The 19,723-nt window shown below is 45.2% G+C and overlaps 1 protein-coding gene across 1 annotated transcript in view; it reads left to right on the top strand.

Annotated features, from left to right (window-relative positions):
• The window catches only part of NIPSNAP1 (nipsnap homolog 1), a 339,746-nt gene that overhangs the window by 47,027 nt on the left and 272,996 nt on the right, over positions 1–19,723 (top strand). Inside the window, exon 2 of the mRNA XM_069619275.1 lies at positions 154–281. Coding sequence (XP_069475376.1) covers positions 154–281 — 128 coding nt within the window. The remainder of the gene's footprint in view (positions 1–153; positions 282–19,723) is intronic.

Here is a 19,723-nt window from a genome sequence, read left to right as displayed (position 1 = left end):
TAAATAAATATATATTTATATTAGACACAGCATATGCAGGTTGGGTGCCTTGGGGAGGAGGGAAACCCCGTTCAGGAGTGTGACGAGAAAGTTGAGTAATTAGGGCATTACAGGATTTGTGCCATCACTGACCCGTAAACCTTTCCATTTCAGGGAGTACTCTAAGGAGAATGAAGGCAGCTGGTTTCGATCCCTGTTTGTACACAAAGTCGACCCCCGGAAGGATGCACATTCTACTCTGCTGGCGAAGAGGGAGACAAGGGGCCTCTACAAGATTCAGTGTAAGTCACTCTCTCACTGGGCCCTGACTATGAGTATTACATGTGCATGTTTCGTTTACTAGGAAATTCCTAAAAGATGAAATATAATATATAATTTTAAACGGCCCTGAAAACACTAACCACTAACATCTAACTACTGGTTGTAGAACTTGACTGGTAATAAAGTTTCTGAACGCAGAACTCCTCATCCCTCCCTGGTAACTTCAGATTTTGGATTATAGCATGTCAAGCTTTGCTTCGTCAAGCGCCACACACTACACCATAAGAGTAACCAAGAAATCTCACATGCAAACCCCCTCCATGTGCTGTTCTAGTCCACCCCAATTCTGACCTTCAACCTTCCCACCTGAATAAATACATTGTAGACCATTGGTGACTTAACCTTGTGAAAGGATGTAATGATAATTTAAGACTTGTTTAGATTTAGTTTGCATTTTGAATAAAAATAATATACTTGTCACTGAAAATAAAAAAAATGCTATTCCAGATATGTCCTTCTTCACTTGGAGTTTTGAGATCATTCACTATTCTTTCGTGGTATAGCAGCAAGTGGTATCTCAATATTAATGTCTATGTAGCTCATGTTCATGATTGGCGTAATGTGACTGAAAGGGGTAAAAGCTTTAACGCCTTTCAATCACGCACCGCCACATTTTCATTCATTTGTATAACAGAGAGGAGGGGTGGAACGCAACTTGTGTTTCTGCCCCCTCCCTTCCTTTCCACCATACAAATGTTCCAGAATGTGCCCAGGCATGGATTTTCATGCCGGTGCAAATGCTGGAGATCCCTATGAAGTCCACATGCTTTATATACCAACATAGAGCAGGCGGTCCCATAGTGCAGTGCAAACATAACGGATTACTGCCGCCAAATTACACTTTTTTTCGAACATGAGCTCCTATGAGATAATATTAATAATATTAATGTCTCAACGTTATGTGCATCCCTGCATGCGTCACGCTAAAAGAGACGGCCTGCTCTAGATAACGTATTTAATTACTTTCGTCCTTCCTTGTCTCCCTTCTGATCTTATCTCCCCACCAGGGGGGTTGCTAGGTCTGGAGAAGATCCAGTGCTACGCTAATGTCGGGACTCAGGGCTAGATATCCTTTTGGTTCTAGGTCCTGAACCTCTATCCAGGACTACAAACAAAAGACACAAGGCTATAGCCCCCTCCGCCTCTGATCCCCACCCTAGTAAGTCCTTCCTCTTCTGCTTCCTTGCAGGATAGGACGCACCACTGAGAGCAGGGACCAGTTCTTAAAGGCACAACAATCCTCTTTTCCATTTTAACATCTTTGTAAACAAAACATCTGTGAGCCTCCCCGATAATTTTGTGACTATGACTTTCAGGTCTGCTTTATCGCATGTCTAAACCTTCCAGCCATCATTTCTTTTGTTTTGCTTAGTCACACCAAGTGGGATGGGTATGCCCAGACGTGGGTCCCGTGCCTGCTGGGCCTAGAGACCCAAGCTACTCCTCACTGATGAGCCCCAACAAGGGCGAAACATGTTTGGGGATGCTTGTGGTCTCGTGTAGAAGGGATGTGGCCTAGCAGTTTGGGCTGGACTGCCCCTTTTGGGGTGGGGCCAAGCCTGATTTGCATATGGTCTTTCCCTTCTGTAATGGCTTGGCAGGCGAAGAACGGTGGTCTGGAGGGTTGCCCAGAGCATTGCCAGTGGTTAAGATTAATTCTAAACCTTCCAGCCATCACCTCTTTGTTTTTGCAATATCCAATTTAACACAACCAAAGTGAATGCTAAAACGTGGAACAAAGCTTTAAAATTCATACAGAGAAAATGTTTACTTTAATAAAGAAGCAAATGTATACTTGAGGGCATATGAAGGTAGGCTCCTGGACATTCCGATATAAGTTGCCATAAAGTTCCTTTATTCAATTATAATTGCAATATAAGTACATAAAATGTAAGTCAGGAACCCACTGGCTCCCTCCACCCAGACTACATCTTCCAGCTGCCTGTGGTGGAACGCCATTGACATAGCATTCTCTCACTCGTCCATATAGATTCTACAATTCATCATTTAGTCTGACCTCGTACATTTCAGGCTACCTTGCATCCATAACACGAAGCACATCACAACAGTTCACTTTAAAAAATATCAAACATACACTTGAGGGCATATGAAATGCTTACCTTTAAGGAGTTCACTAGGTAACTATAGTAGTATACTATGATACCTTTCCTCATCAAACTAGCCTTGACAGGTTTCCACGCCCCTTTTAGGGCAGGATATCCAGTCCCTATGATGTCATATCTGGGGCGTGGCCCCCCAGGGTTTCCCCTGGAAGTTCCGACAGGGCAAAATCCCACCCCGGGAGTGATGTAGGTGTGTTTAACAGGCACTTGGTACTTAGTGAGTGTGTCCCACCGGATGTGACATCATGGGGGTTAGCAGGAAGGCCCCCCCAAGGTCTGGAGTCCTTAGGGGCCCCAAGGGGGGGCTTCCCCCAGATGCCTCCACCCATCAAACCCCAGTGCCACACTTCTGGGTCTTTGTGGGTGACAACTGAGGGATGCTCCAGTAGCGGCCCCTACAAAGACCCGGAAGTGTGGCATTGGGTTTTGAAGGGTGGGGGTCGTGGAGATGTTTGAGCGGCGGCCATCTTTAGGGGGTGTGACGTGTAGGATGTATATATTCTGATGATTATTGGGGGATGTACAAGCCGTTCCTGAAGCCTTGGAAAAAAAAATTAAAACTCAAAAGACCTCAATACTAGGAATTATGAAGTGCTACAGCTACTACTCTAAGGACAATACAGAGGCCGAGGCTTTGAAAACCCTTAAAAAATACTACAGCCCTGAAAGTATGCCGGCACCGGTGCTATCCGTCAGTTGAGACCCTGATGACGCAGCGGCTATGAATACAATGTGTGAGCGTTTTGATATGTTGAATCTTGGGAGTGGGAAACCCCCGGGGGTCATCGACTCTGGTGTAGATGACTCCTACACCGATGCAGACTACGTGGATATGGATGAGGCTGGCCCCGTATGGGGATCTGAATGTTTTAGAGCAACTGTTTCCAGAGGCCGCAATGACCCCGATGTTAGGCACAGCATCCGATGAAGACAAGTTGTTTATGGACGTCACTAGCTCCTCTATACTGGAAGATGCTGGTTCTGAAACGTGTACTATGGTAAGTAATGAAGTATGATGGCGTGTGTGTGTGTGGTTGTGAAAAACCTGTGAAAACAAATGCCCAAGAGCTAAACTTCTTTCTTTCTTGAATTGCAGAAAACGCCAGATAAGCGTAACGGCGCTGTGGGCCTGAACAACAGGATCGAAAGTTCAGCATTCCCAGACGGTGATACATGTAAGAAATGCAATACTTTGAAACGTTTTGAAAGTTTTGATGAGGAAGAAGATGAAAATATAACCCTTTTGGAGACTGTAACTGTTCAAGCTTTTGCGGCGTTGGTTGTGAAAACGTGTTTGACGCGTGACTATTACCGTTGGTGTGAAGGGCATAAATACGGATACCCTCAACAGGATGCTCATGATTGTTTACTCCCGAATTATCAATCTGTAGCAATACAGGCAATATGTCAGATATTGAAGTCATATAACGTTTATCAGATGCTTAAAAGTGTTTATAAAACCATGGGTATGCGTGTACATGCAAGTGTTGGGGGAGGGGCTGCTAACAAAAACAATGCTGGAAATTCAAACGTGTCGCAAACCTGAGAAAAAAATGAAATCTTTAGGCCTGGCAGGGCCCGTGATTTTTAGAAACCATATAACCCGTTTAATGCAGAGAGACTTTTCTCACCAGTACAGTCTCAGGAGTAACCCGCAAAGGTGTCCGGTACCGCTAAAGCTTGTTTTTTAAAAAGATGAAAATACAATAATCCTGCTCCTTATATGTGTACCGTTGTTTCTAGGGTAACGCTTCTCGAGGACAAGCCGGCCGTGTGGAGCGCTACCTGATGCCTGGACGTATGTGTGGGGAAAAACTTTTATATGCTATGCTGAAGGCGAGAATAGCTGTAAACAGACCACACCTGTTGTGGCATTTTTATGTACCGAGACTTCGATACGCGCGGATTTGTGAAAGTGTAATCTGTATAAGTGACATCTGTAACATCATCAAGATGCCGGTATGTGATGAATACGGTTCTGTATTCCGATACAACTTGGGTTCTTTATACCTGGGTCCCAAAACAGTGTTGAAACATCACGTGGCTGAAATGTATGCAAGATTCTTACACCTTAAAGGCCGTATTTTACAAGCCTCTGAACTATCTGAACTGTTAAATGCTAAGAGTATCTGGTGTCTACAGAGTTACAGGCGGGGTAACCACATTGATGTGTATAGCTTGTTATATGGTGCGTCCAATAAAATATCAGGGGTGGTAGCGGTTCGACACCCCGTACATGTATACCAACCACTATAAAGAAAAATAAAATAAAACATCATACACCAACTCTGTGTCTGGTTATTTTTTGTAGTGCTTCAATGGCTAACAACACACGTTCAAGATTGCATAAAAGCTATTATGATAAATGTGGTGTTGGCAGTTATGGGGTGTTGATGCGCTTTATCGAAAATTACAGCGTGCTAAACACCCCATCATACGTGGAGCTGTTAAGACGTGGCTATCTGGCCAGGAGATGTATACCCTCCATAAAAATGCTAGAAAACGTTTTAGAAGAAGAATGACCATTGTCGCAGCTGAAGACAAGCAGTGGCTAGCTGATCTGGTGGATGTTTCTAACCTGGAAAAGCAGAACGATGGTGCATGGTACATTCTGACGGTGATAGATGTTTTATCAAAATATGCATTTGCAGGTGCCTTGAGGGATAAGACTGGTGCAAGAGTGGTTGCGGCCTTCAAGCATATCTTCAGCAAGGGCCACGTACCTGTAAAATTACAAACTGATGCCGCTAAGGAATTTCTGAATAGGCCTCTCCAAAACCTTCTAAATCAACACGGCATAAATCAATTTATAATGCACAGGGAAGTTAAAGCGGCGGTTGTTGAACGTTTTAATATAACCCTGAAATCTAAACTATGGAGATATTTCACAGCCTATAATATGCAACGCTATGTGGATATATTAGACTTTTATCGATGTGTATAATGACAGCTACCACCGGTCTATTAAAATGCCTCCCAGTTCTGTAACCTCTGAAAACTTATTATTAGCATGGTGAAACCTGTATGCTGGACGGATATCGGAGAAGATCAAGAAAACAGCCTTCCGCGTAGGGGACTACGTCCGAGTATCCTAGTTAAAAGTTGTCTTTACAAAAGGCTACCAACAGTCCTTTGCAGACAAAATGTTCATAGTGGCAAAAGCAGCCATGAACGAGGGGGTATACATATATCAGCTGAATGATTATGCTGGTGAAGTTGTAAGTGGTCATTTCTACACAGAGGAGTTACAGAAGGTGGGCGACGATCCCCAGCGTCTTTATAGGGTTGAGAAAATTATTCAGAGTAAAGGTAAGGGGTGTAAGAAACAGCATCTGGTAAAATGGCAGGGATGGCTTGAGAAATTCAACAGTTGGGTCAACGCGGCATCTCTAGAGGATCTAAAAAACAGAGACGCTCCCTGAGAAGAAGAAGAAGATGGAAAACACTGGCTTTTATATCACCTTGCCCAGTAACGCATTTTTAGATATATTCTCCAAAAACGAACTATCGGATTATTCTGTTAAACTGGCTAAACCCGTTAATTTACAAGGTCAGTGGGAAGCGGGGTTGATGGAGATTCAGTACCCCCATACGTGGGACGTCCTCGACAAAAGAGATTCCTGGTATACAATCAGACGTGGAGAGCCTGCTGAATTGATAAACGTGGGGTTTACTCACGGCTCCCACCCCACAATACAGGCGCTGCTAGATACTATCAACAAATCGATCACAAGTCTCTAAATAACTCACGCCGGAAAGTATTTGTAAGATCACCCGATCTTACTGTGGAGTTTATATGTAGCGGGAAACTTTTGATGGTGTTGGGGAACGTTCAGCATGTAAAAAAGAATACTAAAAATACGGACAAAACACGTGCAGATATTGATGGTGGATTTTACAGCCTCATGATCTACAGCGATATAGTAGATACCAAAGGGTTGGTGACTCATACGCACCCCTGATGCGGACCGCACAAGTCAAGGATGAAAATAACGGCATTGTTAATATACAATGCATGAAGCCTGATTATATTCCTGTTTCTAAGTGTCATTTTGACACCATCAACATCCAGATAAGGGACGATCAGGGTGATCTGGTCTCATTTAAATACGGGAAGGTCCTGGTGAAACTACACATGCGCTCTAGGCACGAGAGAGACAGTTAGAACATGGTGATCATGAAGAATTGCGGGGACCCGCACACTTATAGGGATTATTACCGCAGACAGGCCAGTTATGGAAATCAACCCTTCTTCCAAGGTGCGCCTGTGATGTATGGTGAGGGTCTAGGCTGTATTTTCAGAAGTCTTTTTCGGAGAGCCATGCCCTTCCTGCGCAAGGGTTTGAATTAGCCAAGCCGCATATGAAAACAGCTGCTACAAATATTGCTAAGGATGTGGTGTCTACTGCAACAACCTCCATCGCAAATCGTTTCAACCAACCAGCACAAGAGGGCTCTGGTCTGGTTTACGTGGGTAAAAGCCCTGCAAAAAGGCGGCCTCCGAACCCGCATAAAAAATGAAGAACAACTGCTAAAGCTGCTCAGAAGAGAAAACGCACATCAAAGAACAGACGGGTCAAGCGAAATAAAAACAGACCTGGCATCAATATTTTCTAAAAGATGGTCTTCATCCACTGTGCCTCGGGGGAATGTGTGAAATCGGAACTAGATCTGTTTGTCGTGCCCCCGACACATATGAGCATCGAAAACAGTTTTTTCATGGAAGTTGCACCCCTAGCGGCACTATCACCATTAGCCCCCATCAAGTTTTACATATCGGGCTCAATGGAGACGTACCTGGATTTGAATGACACCTTACTCTACCTAACCTGCAGAATAACAAAAGAGGATTGAACGGCTATCAGAGCGGCGGCGAAGGTAGCCATGATTGCCTATCTGGTGGCCACCCTTTTCAACCAGGTGGACATCACTCCAGAATGACAATATGTATGCCTATAGAGCGTACATAGAAAGCATTCTGAACTACAGCAATGACACTTTGGACACCCAGCTCATTGCAGGGCTTTTTTATAAGGACACGGCAGGGCATATGGAGGATTATGCTCTAGATGGAAACAACAAGGGCTTTATAAAGATATCAGTGTATGCGACAGCTAGCAGAAATTTTGATTTACTAGTGCGTCTACACGTGGATCTGTTTTTCCAGGAGAAGCTGATGGTGAATGGTGTTGATCTGAAAATTAAACTCTCTCGAAATAAAGACACTTTCTGTCTGAACAGTGATGATGCAGAAGCCTACAAACTGGTAATAGTACCAGCCAGTTTATTCATTAAAAGTGTCAACGTGTCACCGACGGTCAGACTTGCGCATGCTGATGCTCTACAAGTATCTAGCTTGAAACTGTGGAGAGGACCTCCTTGAAAATCTTCAGTGTACCAGCGGGCAGCCGTGTCGCCAGTCAAGATAACTTATTCCTGGGACAGCTACCTAAAATTGTTATTGGATTTGTGGATAACCCCGCTTTTTCAGGGGATTACAGGAACAATCCTTTTAATTTTAAACATTACAACATTAACTATGCTGCTCTTTTTAAGGATGGGGTCGTCGTACCCGCCAAAGCCTACAGCCCTAGTTTTCAACAGAAAAATACAATTAGGGAGTATCTGGGGCTAGTATCCATCAGCGGCAAGCACATGCGTGCTAAAGGATTTGTGATACCACGTGACGACTACGAGGGTGGCTACGCATTGCTGGCTTTTGATTTGAGACCCAATAATGCATCATCACGACATTATAATCTGATTAGGAATGGTAATTTATGCCTTGAGGTATGGTTTGCTGCAAATTTACTAAGGACGTTGAATCTCATTATTATGGCACTATTTGACTCGGTCATAGAGCTCAACAACCAGCGGCAGGTGCTGTACGATATGTAATGGATACCTACCAGATCATGCGTTTCCTGCGTAAAGACAAACATGCTGTGAAAACATTTTGAGGCTTGTATTCGTGTGATAACATTCCAAAGGACATACCGGGTGAGCTGCCCATCAGCTTTGTTGTGAACACCGATCCCCAGCATCAAGACGGCACACATTGGATAGCTATGTTTATAGACACTGATGCAATAACTGTTTTTGATAGACTGGGGTGTTTCCCAAGCCACCCTATTTATGACGGTGATCTACCGTACTATGTTAAACATATAGCATCGATAGTACATTATAATAGAGCCCAGGTGCAGCATTCTGAAGCCGTGACATGCGGGCAGCACGCTTGTTACTTTGTATCTAAAATGTCTGAGAAACAGTCCCTGCAGTCTGTTATGCAAACCTATTCTCTTGATCTCAGACAAAATGATCGGATGGTGACGGATTTTGTGAACAAGCGTAAATATCGTCGGCCACCTGTAAATGTATATAGTTTTTGCCAGAAATGTAAGTGTGTTAATAAACAGTAGATATGTGTACAGGGCTAGATAAAAACATCTTGTACTTTTAAACAACGGTTTCCTTCTTACTTGTGTCCTGTTTAATATTAAAAAAAAAAAATGTTGTGGTAGACATGCTTGAAATAATTATACGCAAAACGTGTGGTTGATATAAATAATAATGGTATTTTATTACAAACAGAACCTTTGTTTATACAGGCTGTATCGGGTATAGATATAAAAACATTTACATAAGCACATATTTTATTACAAACAGCGCATTTGTTTAATCAACTGGTGTGCATATAAAAACAGATACATAAACCATATACATATACACACTACAATGGTTAAACACTGTTCTTAAACACTGTTCTTAAAATTAAGAGAAAACACAGTTACACACTAAACTAGGCCTTGCGCTTGGGTTTCTTTTTCTTTTTTCTTCTCTTTAAGGAAATATCTAGGGACTCAAAATCCTCGGACGGGGTTTTAACACCAGTGTCTTTCAATGCCTCGAGCAGTTAGCGATGCCCCGCATTTCCCACTAAAGTGGCAGGAATGTTTAAGTCCGCAGCAGATTGCATGAACAGATCCCAACCTCTAGGTTTTTTGTGTCTTCCAAAGGCCTGCGGGCTGGTAATGCTGCGTACTAAGTCATGGACGTTTGAACCTTTGACGGTCGTGCCTTTATATACAAACTCCACCTTTGCGTTCCAGGGTATCAGCCCCTGCTCACTGGTCATATTGTTCAACAGTAATTCAGCATTCTTACGATAACGGGGGTTAATGGTGTTCAGGATTTCAGCTACCAGGGTATAAGAAACGGGGTGTCCGGGACTTGTGTTGCTGAGACTTGTGGACTCTTCAGGGGGCATGTACAATGTTAGTTCGTTCTTCTTATTGTCGGCTTGTCTAAAATGTTTTAAGTATTTCTGAGGAATAGATGAAGAGAGCTTACCTTTGTCGTAGTCTGATAAATCATGCTTGCGTAGGACATCTTGCATTTCAGAATCGATCCGCAGGGTTGCTGATTTTCGAATATCAGGCTCTTCCCGGTTATGGGTGCTCAGCCCATCCAGCTGACGCTTGTCAACCAGATACATCTTCTGACTGTGTTCCATTAACCGCCCCCTAGAAGCCTGTTGATCAGCAGCAATGCAAGGCCTAGGAGCGCTCCTATGAAACCGCCAGATTTTTTTTAAAGTTTTCTTTTAACTTTTATGGATGCCTGCTTGTTACCCAGTTTCTTGAGGATTAGCTTCTTCTTTTTTAAGATACCTAAATGACGGCCGGATAGTGGGACGTTCCCACTGACGGTATTGTAGGCAATGTCGGCTATAGCCGATACTAAATCATCAGAAGCCGAGCACAGAATGGCCTTGCGCTGCTGGGGTGGTGCAGTTAGTAGCATTTTAAGGAGAGCGTAGTTCCGACATATACGTGCCGTCATGATGGTCGGTCGCGGGTACTAATGAGGTCTACTTTTCCCCTCACTGGGTTTTTCTAGAGGTCTTCTGTATGTAAACAACCGGTAAACCTGGATAGAAAATACCTGTGCGCAACCGGTAGTCCTCTAAGGTGTTTGTCTTTAAATCCACCAATAATTAGCCATAAGGTTTACGGGTAGCGTCTTCAAAAGCCTCCATGAAAAACCGGCTGATACCCGGATACATCTGTCGCGCTGGAACCGAGAGTTGTTGTTTATCTCTGGGGTTCTTAAACAGTGTGAACAAAACCATCCAACGCCAACTATGACACAGATCAAACTAACCAAAAGCATGCGTCCTCCCAACCCACCAAAGTCCGCCGAAAACTACCCCCTCGCGCCTGACTCCTTTTCCGTCCGCCCTACCTTCCATACCCCCATTCACCATCCCACCCAGCCCTCCACCACATCCCGTACCCATCCCCTATCCAAACACCAAGCCAGAGGAACACGATGGCGAGCCAACCATCCTAAGTCCGCTCCTCCTCCCATCCCCTCGTCCCACCCACCTACTATCATCATACCTGTCTCCTCCACCCCCGACCAACAGCCAGCCTAACCTCCCAAGCACTCCAATCCCCGCTACCATCCATCCCCCACTCCCCTCATCAACTCCCACCATCATCCGCCACCGAGCCCACTCCTTCCCCTCCCTAAAAATTGCAGGCCTCGCCCTGGCAAGAACAGTAGCAGCTTCCCTTTACCCCTCTGACCCCCCCTACCCTCTCTCACACCCCAACCACAACAAAAACACTGAAAAATAAACGTACTTGGTCTCCCTCAATCCCTCAGTACTCTTTGCCACTCCTGTCTAGACCCGCCTCCTCATACTCCCAATCTCGATCATCGCCACCCTCCCCCCTGCCTCACCCTACCTGAAACCCCTCTCCCTCGAATTCTCACTGACCACAACCAAAACTCCTAATCCCTCACACCCGACCCCCAAGTCCTCCGACCCAAATCCAATCAACCCGTTGCACCAGTCCAACCCCCCAAACCCACCAACTCAACCGCTTGCCTACTCTTCCCATTGACCACCATGCACCCCCCCTCTAGCTCCCTATGCTCTACTCCCTCCCACCCACCCCCCACCTCTGCAACTCCCTCATCACCCTCCTGTACCGAAGTAAACTGCATCCTTTTTAATGCCCGATCAGTAGTAAAAAATAGACACAGCATCTTTGACCTCCTCGCCTCTGACAAACCGGACCTGGTCTTCATCACGGAAACTTGGTTCTTTGACGACTTTGCCCGATCGCCAACAAAGCCTTCCCCCAGACCACTCCCTCATCCCACTGAACCGTCTCTCTAGAGGAGGAGGAATAGCAATCGCCTTCAAGTCTCACTTCTACGCCTCAATCATCGACAACCAGCCATCCATTCCTTCCTTCGAATCGCTCCTCGTAAAACTCTCCCTCCCCCCCTTCGTTCTCACACAGCTTCCTAATAATATACAGACCCCCTGGCTACGATAGACAATTCTCAAACAACCTCTGCGACTCTATTGCCACCCTCCAACTAAACCATCCCAACCTCACCCTTCTAGGAGACTTCAACATATGGCTTAACATTCCCACCAACCCTATGACACACTCTCTGGTTGACGGCCTAGGCGCGATTAACCTCCAACCCCACATAAACGGCCAGACTCACTATAAAGGACACCCACTTGATGCCATCTTCAGCTCCCACAACCTGATACATCTAAACCCCCCACCACTATCATCTGGTCCGATCACTTCATTGTATCTTTCGCCATTCGCTCTCCCAACCCGCTCCCCTTACCCGAACCTGAACCTCCAAATATACGTAAATGCTGGAAGAAACTAATAATCCTTCCTGACCTAGCTGACGCACTCCATCATTCTCCTCCCCCTATCTGCCTACTCAATGAACAACTAACCTCCAAAGCCTTTGACTCATGGCTCAACACCTCACTAATGCGGCTCACACCCTCTTGCAAACCATCAGCCCGCCGGGGCCTTTTCCCTAGATGGTTCACACTTGAACTGAGGACCACTAAACAACTACATAAATCCCTAGAATGCAAATGGGGGAAAGACAAACCCCCCCTGAGCAGATCGAATTTGGCCCGGCACCTTCGTCGTTACAAGGCTGAAATCCAGAAAGCAAAAAAAGCCCATTACAACTCCCGGATCCTAAACTGTAAAAACCCCAGCAAAGAATTTCACAAAATCATCACCGAATTCACCAAACCATCATGCTTCAACACCCTCCCCACCCCCTTGCAATTGCGGTGCGACTCACTCTCTCTCTACTTTTACACCACAGCTCTCGAAAGAACAAATGCGCTAACCAACAAACTAGCTCTCTTACACCCACCAGGCAATCCAACCTCCATACCAGCCAACCCACTGCCTGCGACCACTACCCAACCAACATTTGACTCCTTCAGTCCAATACCAACTGAACATTTTCTCAAACTTCTCTCTGCCCGCAAACCATCCGGCTCTCCGCTGGACCCTTGCCCAGCCACAACCCTTAAAGAAATATTCACATCTACCTGGGCGGGAGAACACGCAAGAACCATCATAAATGACTCCCTTTCCTCAGGAATCTTTCCCGACGCATTCAAAACAGTTCATGTCAAACCTCTTATAATAAAAAGGTTCCCTCGACCCTCTCGAGCCCAAGAACTACTGCCCCATCTCAAACACCAGATTCCTTGCCAAACTCATTGACCAAACCGCCTACTCCCAACTAAATACCTTTGTCGAAGCCAACAATCTCCTAGACCCAGCTCAATCAGGTTTCAGAGCCTGACACGGAACTGAAACCACCCTACCTTCAAACCCCATGACCTTAAAAACACGGCAGACTCTGCGGGATGCACCGCATTAATCCTTCTCAACCTATCCGCCGCCTTCGACACAATCAACCACTAAATTCTCCTTGACCGCCTCCATTCCGTAGGAATTCGTGGAACCGCTCTCAAATGGATAGCATCCTTCCGCAATAATAGGAACCAAATAACCTTTCTCTCCACCAACTCCTCCCAAGCCCGACCAGTCAACACTGGAGTTCCACAAGGAGCATGCCTATCAGCCCTCCTGTTTAACCTATACATGGCCACCCTCCCATGAATAATTCGTGTGCACAACATCCTGTGCTACAACTACGCCGGTGACACTCAACTAATTCTAAAACTCCTGAACTCAAAACCCAACTGCCGACCTGACCTTGCCTCCTGCCTCCTCGACATAGATCTCTGGATGACCACAAACCACCTCTTGCTAAACCCCTCCAAAACCAAAATCATGGTATGTGGCAACACCAAACTTCTTCCACACCCACTAGCCTGGCCATCCACCATGGGCAACTCACTGACACCCTCTAATTCAGTAAAAAACCTTGGATGCACCCTAGACTCAGATCTAACCCTCTCACGCCAAGTCAACAACGTCTCTAAATCCTGCCACTACCACCTTAAAACGCTTAGGCGCATTTTTCCATACCTCTCCTTTCCCAACAGACTCTCTGCGGTCCAATCAATTGTTATATCATGGCTGGACAATGCTAACCCCCTCTACCTCGGAGTGCACACATACCAACTGACTAAACTACGAAGAGCACAAAGCGCCGCAGCCAAACTGCTACTAGCGCTTGGCCCAAGAGACCACATCTCTCCAGCCCTCAAAACTCTGCATTGGCTTCCGGTTGCCCGAAGGGTGACCCTCAAAACCTTATGCATTTCTCATCGAGCACTGCATAAAACCGGACCTCAATATCTTCAAGACAAACTAAAACCCTATCAACCTTCACGTACCCTAAAATCAAGCTCAGCGGGCCTCCTAGTCATCACAAAAACAAACTCAGTCCGGTTAGGTGGATCATCATTCTCAGCCTTGGCCCCCACTCTGTAGAACGCACTCCCACCCCACATTCGACTCACTGAGGACCTCATGTCTTTCTGCAAGTTACTGAAAACATGGCTCTTCCCCTAAATCCAGCCCTAACTCAAACTGGATAACGGAAACTCAATGGCATTGGCCCAAATGCTAGATCATAAATAACAATCCAGCATCATGATCCGAGCAAGAAATCGAAAACTAATAACCTCTAAGGTAAACTAAAAAGGACTAACAAAATAGAATGAGTAAAAAGGATCAAAGCAGTGAAGTCGATAAATAAAAAATAAAAAAAAGGGGGTAAGTTGTATGAAGAACAGTAAAGTGGTTGAAATTAATGAAATAAATGTAATGGACAAGAGGATCAAAGTTGACGAGAGGAATAAGGTGGATAACAGCAATTCAACTAGCCAGAACTACTAGATCATAAATAACAATAACATAATAATAATCCAACACCATGATTCCAAGTGAGAAATCAAGAACTAATAACCTAGTAATGTAAATTAAAAGGACAAACTGAATAGAATAGAAAGAATAGAAAGTGCTCCCGGTGTAGAGTGTGGAGCGGGTGTAGAGTGTGTAGAGGATGAGGGCGTAGAGCGGATGAGAGCGTAGAGTGGATAAAGAGCATGGAGAGGAAGTAGGGTGTGAAGCGGATGTAGGGTGTGGAGCAGACGATAGCATGGAGCTGATATAGGCTGTTGAGCAGATGTAAGGTGGTGAGCGGATGTAGGGCATGGGAGTGTTGAGCAGATTAGGGTGTGTAGTGGATGCAGGGTCTGGAGCGGATGTAGAGTGTGGAGCGGATGTAGAGTGTGGAGTGGGTGTAGAGTGTGGAGCGGGTGTAGAGTGTGGAGCGGATTTAGAGTGTGGAGCGGGGGTAGAGTGGAGCGGTGTAGAGTGTGGAGTGGGGGTAGAGTGTGGAGCGGGGGTAGGGTGTGGTGCGGGCGTAGGGCATGGAGCAGGGGTAGAGTGTGAAACGGGAGTAGAGTGTGTAGCGGGGGTAGAGTGTATAGCAGGGGGTAAAGAGTGCAGCAGGGGTTGAATGGAACGGGTGAAGTATGTGAGTAAACGGACGAAGTATGTGGATGAAACGGAGAAAGTGGGTGTATGGAATGGGTAAAGTAAGTGGATGGAACGGGTGAAGTAAGTCGATGGAAAGGGTGAAGTAAGTCGATGGAACGGGTGAGGTAAGTGGATGGAACGGGTGAAGTATGGGGATGGAACGAAAGAAGTATGGGGGTGGAACGGGTGGAATGGATGGAGTGGGTGAAACGAAACGGATGAAGTGGGTAGAACGGATGAAGTCGGTGGGTGGAGTGAGTGAAGTGGTTAGAACCAGTGAAGTGGGTAGAGCTGAAGAATGTGTCAATGAAACGAGTGAAGTGGGTTAAACGGATGAAGTAGGTGGTTGAACGGATGAAATAGGTGGTTGAACGAATGTAATAGGTGATTGAATGGATGAAAAATGTGGTTGAACGGATGAAGCAGGTGATTGAACAGATGAAGTAGGTGGTTGAACGGATGACGTAGGTGGTTGAACGGATGACATAGCTAGATGAAGTGGGTGGAACTGAAGATCGAGCATAAAACAATCGAAGTGCATAAAACAATCATAATGCATAAACGATCAAAGTGCATAAACGACCAAAATGAATAGAATGGTTGGAGTGCATAGAATGACTGGAGTACATAGATTGACTGGAGTGCATAGAATGGTTGGAGTGCATAAGAATAGTTTAAGTGCATAAGAATAGTTTGAGTGCATAGAATGGTTGGAGTGCATAGAATAGTCTGAGTGCCTAGAATGGTTGGAGTCCATAGAATGGTTGGAGTGCTTAGAATTGATGGAGTGCATTGAATGGTTAAGTGCATTGAATGGTTAAAGTGCATGGAACGGGGTGGGGTACATGGAACGGATTGGAATGCTTGGAACGGTATGGAGTACATGAAACGGTTTGGAGAGCATGGAAGGGTTTGGAGTGCGTGGAACGGTTTGGAGTGTGTGGAACAGTTTGGAGTGCGTGGAACGGTTTGGAGTGCATGGAACAGTTTGGGGTGCATGGAACAGTTTGGGATGCATGGAACGGTTTGAGATGCATGGAACGGTTTGGGGTCCATGGAACGGTTTGGGGTTCATGGAACGGTTTAGGCTGCATAGTCCGGATTGGGGTGCATGGAACGGATTAGGGTGCATGGAACGGTCGGAGTGCATCGAACAGCCGGAATGCATGGAACTATAGGAGTGTGCTCGATCTCAAGCACCTAAGGTAAACCTAAGGTAAACCACCATATCACATCTCCACGCTTACTCTCTTCTTCACACCATCACACAACTAGAACACAGCGATACTATGACACCATTCGGTATAGCTGTTCTCATACCAATCACTACCCATCATCCTAATGAACACAGCTGGTTACACACCTTCCAGCCTAGGCGTTCTCATCAGGCCTAACGCAGCCAGAATCGGTCTGGATAACAACCTGCCAGAATGAACACATACTCTTGATCTCCCAACCACCACAACTACCGCTAAGAAGCAGCCATCACGCGAACTGCACACCTGCTGCACACATATCCGATGCGCACACGTGCCTTATGACTCTCTCTCTCTCTCTCTACTGACCTGAACTTCGGTTCCCAAGGGCGTTCAACCTACCAACGCCTTCAGATCATACCAATGGTACATAAGGCGCTATATAATTGCAAAATAACATAACATAACATATAACTAGCGTTTAACGTTATCGATGGCTTGCCCTTGCCCTTGTAGAATACATTCTGTACAATGTAGCAGATACTAAGGTTCCGATGATGTGAATACTGAGTAAAGGCTTTTTTCCAATTTGGAGCTCTGACCGCCCTCCATCATGAGATCATCTACGATAATCATATTAACAAGGTTTGGTGGTAGCAACCGGTCGTCATTCAGAGTATCTGGTAACCCCCCCACAAACTTCAGATGCGGTATACAAGTTCTGCCAGCACAAATAAAACCAGATGACATTATCGGGTGGGGCCGACATCATGGTTTGGGCATTTTCTAGGAGCTGTTTAATAAAATAACTTTTACCGCAGCTGGAAGGACCCGCTAGCACGCATGAAAAAGGGTGTTGAAGGCGGGTGTACATCATACGCGATGCTTCCTTTTCAGTAGCCGTAGGGTGATATTTTGTAGTCGTTTGTGAGCACCCATTTATCAAGCACTACCCTCAAAGTCTTTTGCAGTGTCTGGCTGCTAATCTCCCAGCATTTTTTCTCCCGCACTATGGATGGCTGCTGCACCACAATATCATTGGCGATGTTTTTTAAAGTGTACTCAAGCACTAACTCTTTCAAACTGTCAAAATTGATCTTCATGCTGTTGCTGACGTTCAATGTGATGCCTTTTACTTTCATACAGACAGCCCCTGAGGATGTCCTATAGGAATATGTTTTGGGCCCTGCAGAAACAAACTCTATAATGTGCTCACCAGCACTTGTTAGATTACCCAGATAATCACCCAGTGGGGGATTCTCCTGACCGGGGGCGCTAACAAAAATTACCAAATGGGTGTCGTGGTACAGACACCTCTCCTGGAGAGCATCCATGACGGCATAAAGTTCCAGACGGGCATGAGCTGTTGTGAAACACGCAATAAATATGTTTATATTGTTGGAACACGTAGGGTACTCCTCAGCATATTTCCAACAGAGGCATGCCATTTCCTCATCTATAAACTGCAGGCTTGAAAAGATAGGCTGTCAACTTGTCAGGATCGGTTATAATCGCTGTGTTTGGTAAATTTGTTCTCTGAGCAAACTTACCCCATAAGGAATTTAGGCACAGCTTGGCTAGTTGCCGTCTGGAAGGGTTATTCTTGATAGATTCTGGTCTTAAAAGGATACCCTGATGTGTGTAATAGTCATCTATGTACTTCTGGCGGGCTGCGGGGTCATCGCAACCCTTGGGGTATCCTGAAGTTTCTTGTTTGCTCCGCAGAAACATATGAATGTACTCGCAAAAGAGTTCTACCATGATGTTCTCAAAGTGCCATATTTCATGAATCTTCCCCAGATGGTACCCTTTCTGCAAGGCCACTTCTAACTCGACGGTACACCAGGTACCCGTGATCGAGCGTTCCTCATCGCTATGTGTGCATTTTTCAGTCTGTTTTGACTCTGCACAAGCCATACACAATGGAAACATGAGCTTACCAGAAATCCTCTGAGGGAGGTCTGGAAAATAAAGCTTCTTAGGGGGGGTACGCCTGGCATTTGATCAGCCCAAAATACTGTTTAATATCCCCAAAATGTTCAGAGATGATACGTGGGTGCCCTAAAGGGTAGGGTTTTGAATAGTTGACAAAGGGGTAGAGGCTGGTAAAGTCTAAGTAGTGTATCTTCTCACCAGGGGCTGTTTCGTGGTACAGCTTGATGGCATTTGTCCTACCTTCAAAAAGAGCGCACGTGGTTCAATGGGTTCTGGTAAATTCTTATGCTTGAGAAAAATCTTTAAATTGGAATCTTTTTTCAACATTTCGGCCCACTCGTGCTCCCAAAGCGTAATAACGCACAGACCCCTGATCTCAAGAAAATTCTTTTTAAAAAGAGGTCTCCTGTAAAGATGATCATATGTACACGCCGTCAGGGTGCCATAGTCATCTTTCTTATAACATTGTGGACACCTGTGATAAAACACCTGTTAAACTCATAGGCCATATGCACCCCATTTAAAGAAGCATAGCCGTCTAGAAAATAGGGGCCAATCTTTTTTTCACCTCCCCGCAGGGCATGCTGTATAGGTGTCTTGATCTGCTCAGACATATACATAAGCCACTGGATGGAGGGTGTGGAAAATTGTTTTTGGTGTCCGTTATACATGTCTGGGGGTATGAGTGCTATTCTTTAAGACTTTAGAAACAGTTGCTTGTATATATGCATACACATGCTAGCCGGGGTGATAAATGTAAAGGGATCTGCATATGTAGCAAAATTTATTTTCAGCTCAGGCTTTTCAGGATCATCCATAGTGTGCACCTGTCGGGTCATGTCTATGATGCCATCTTGAAAACGGTTGCAGGCTGTTGTCAAAATAATGACATCTTTACAACAATAGGTTTTTAGCTCTCTTAAAATCAAAAACCAGTGTTCGGGCCTCTATATACCATTTAAGAAATGCTTCCTTGTCATCAGGCATCAAGTATTCTGACACATAACACTCCATTGTGGGGGGTGGCTCCCACATAATTCTAATTCTGGATCGTATTAAAGAAATGTGGGACATACCCTTTGGACCCCGGGAAACCAAAAGCCTCAGGCAGTTTGCTTAATTTCATGGGTAGAAAATTCAAACTGTCGATAAAGCGGATTTTAAGGTCTTGCACAGCGAGGAGCTTCAGTTTTGCACCCTGAATTATCAGTTTGACGTCGACTCGCTCTTTAACCAGTTGTTGTATTATGAAGAAGCCATCGTAGCCCTGGCTGTTGTGAGCCAAAAAGCTATACCTTTGGAATTTTTTTGTCAGAAATGTGGTAATGAA

This window comes from Ambystoma mexicanum, chromosome 10 (assembly GCF_040938575.1).
Source record: "Ambystoma mexicanum isolate Mex_15411 chromosome 10, UKY_AmexF1_1, whole genome shotgun sequence".
NCBI classification, from domain to species: domain Eukaryota; kingdom Metazoa; phylum Chordata; class Amphibia; order Caudata; family Ambystomatidae; genus Ambystoma; species Ambystoma mexicanum.
Note: the sequence above shows the minus strand (reverse complement) of the source record. Positions and strands in the feature narration are given on the sequence as shown.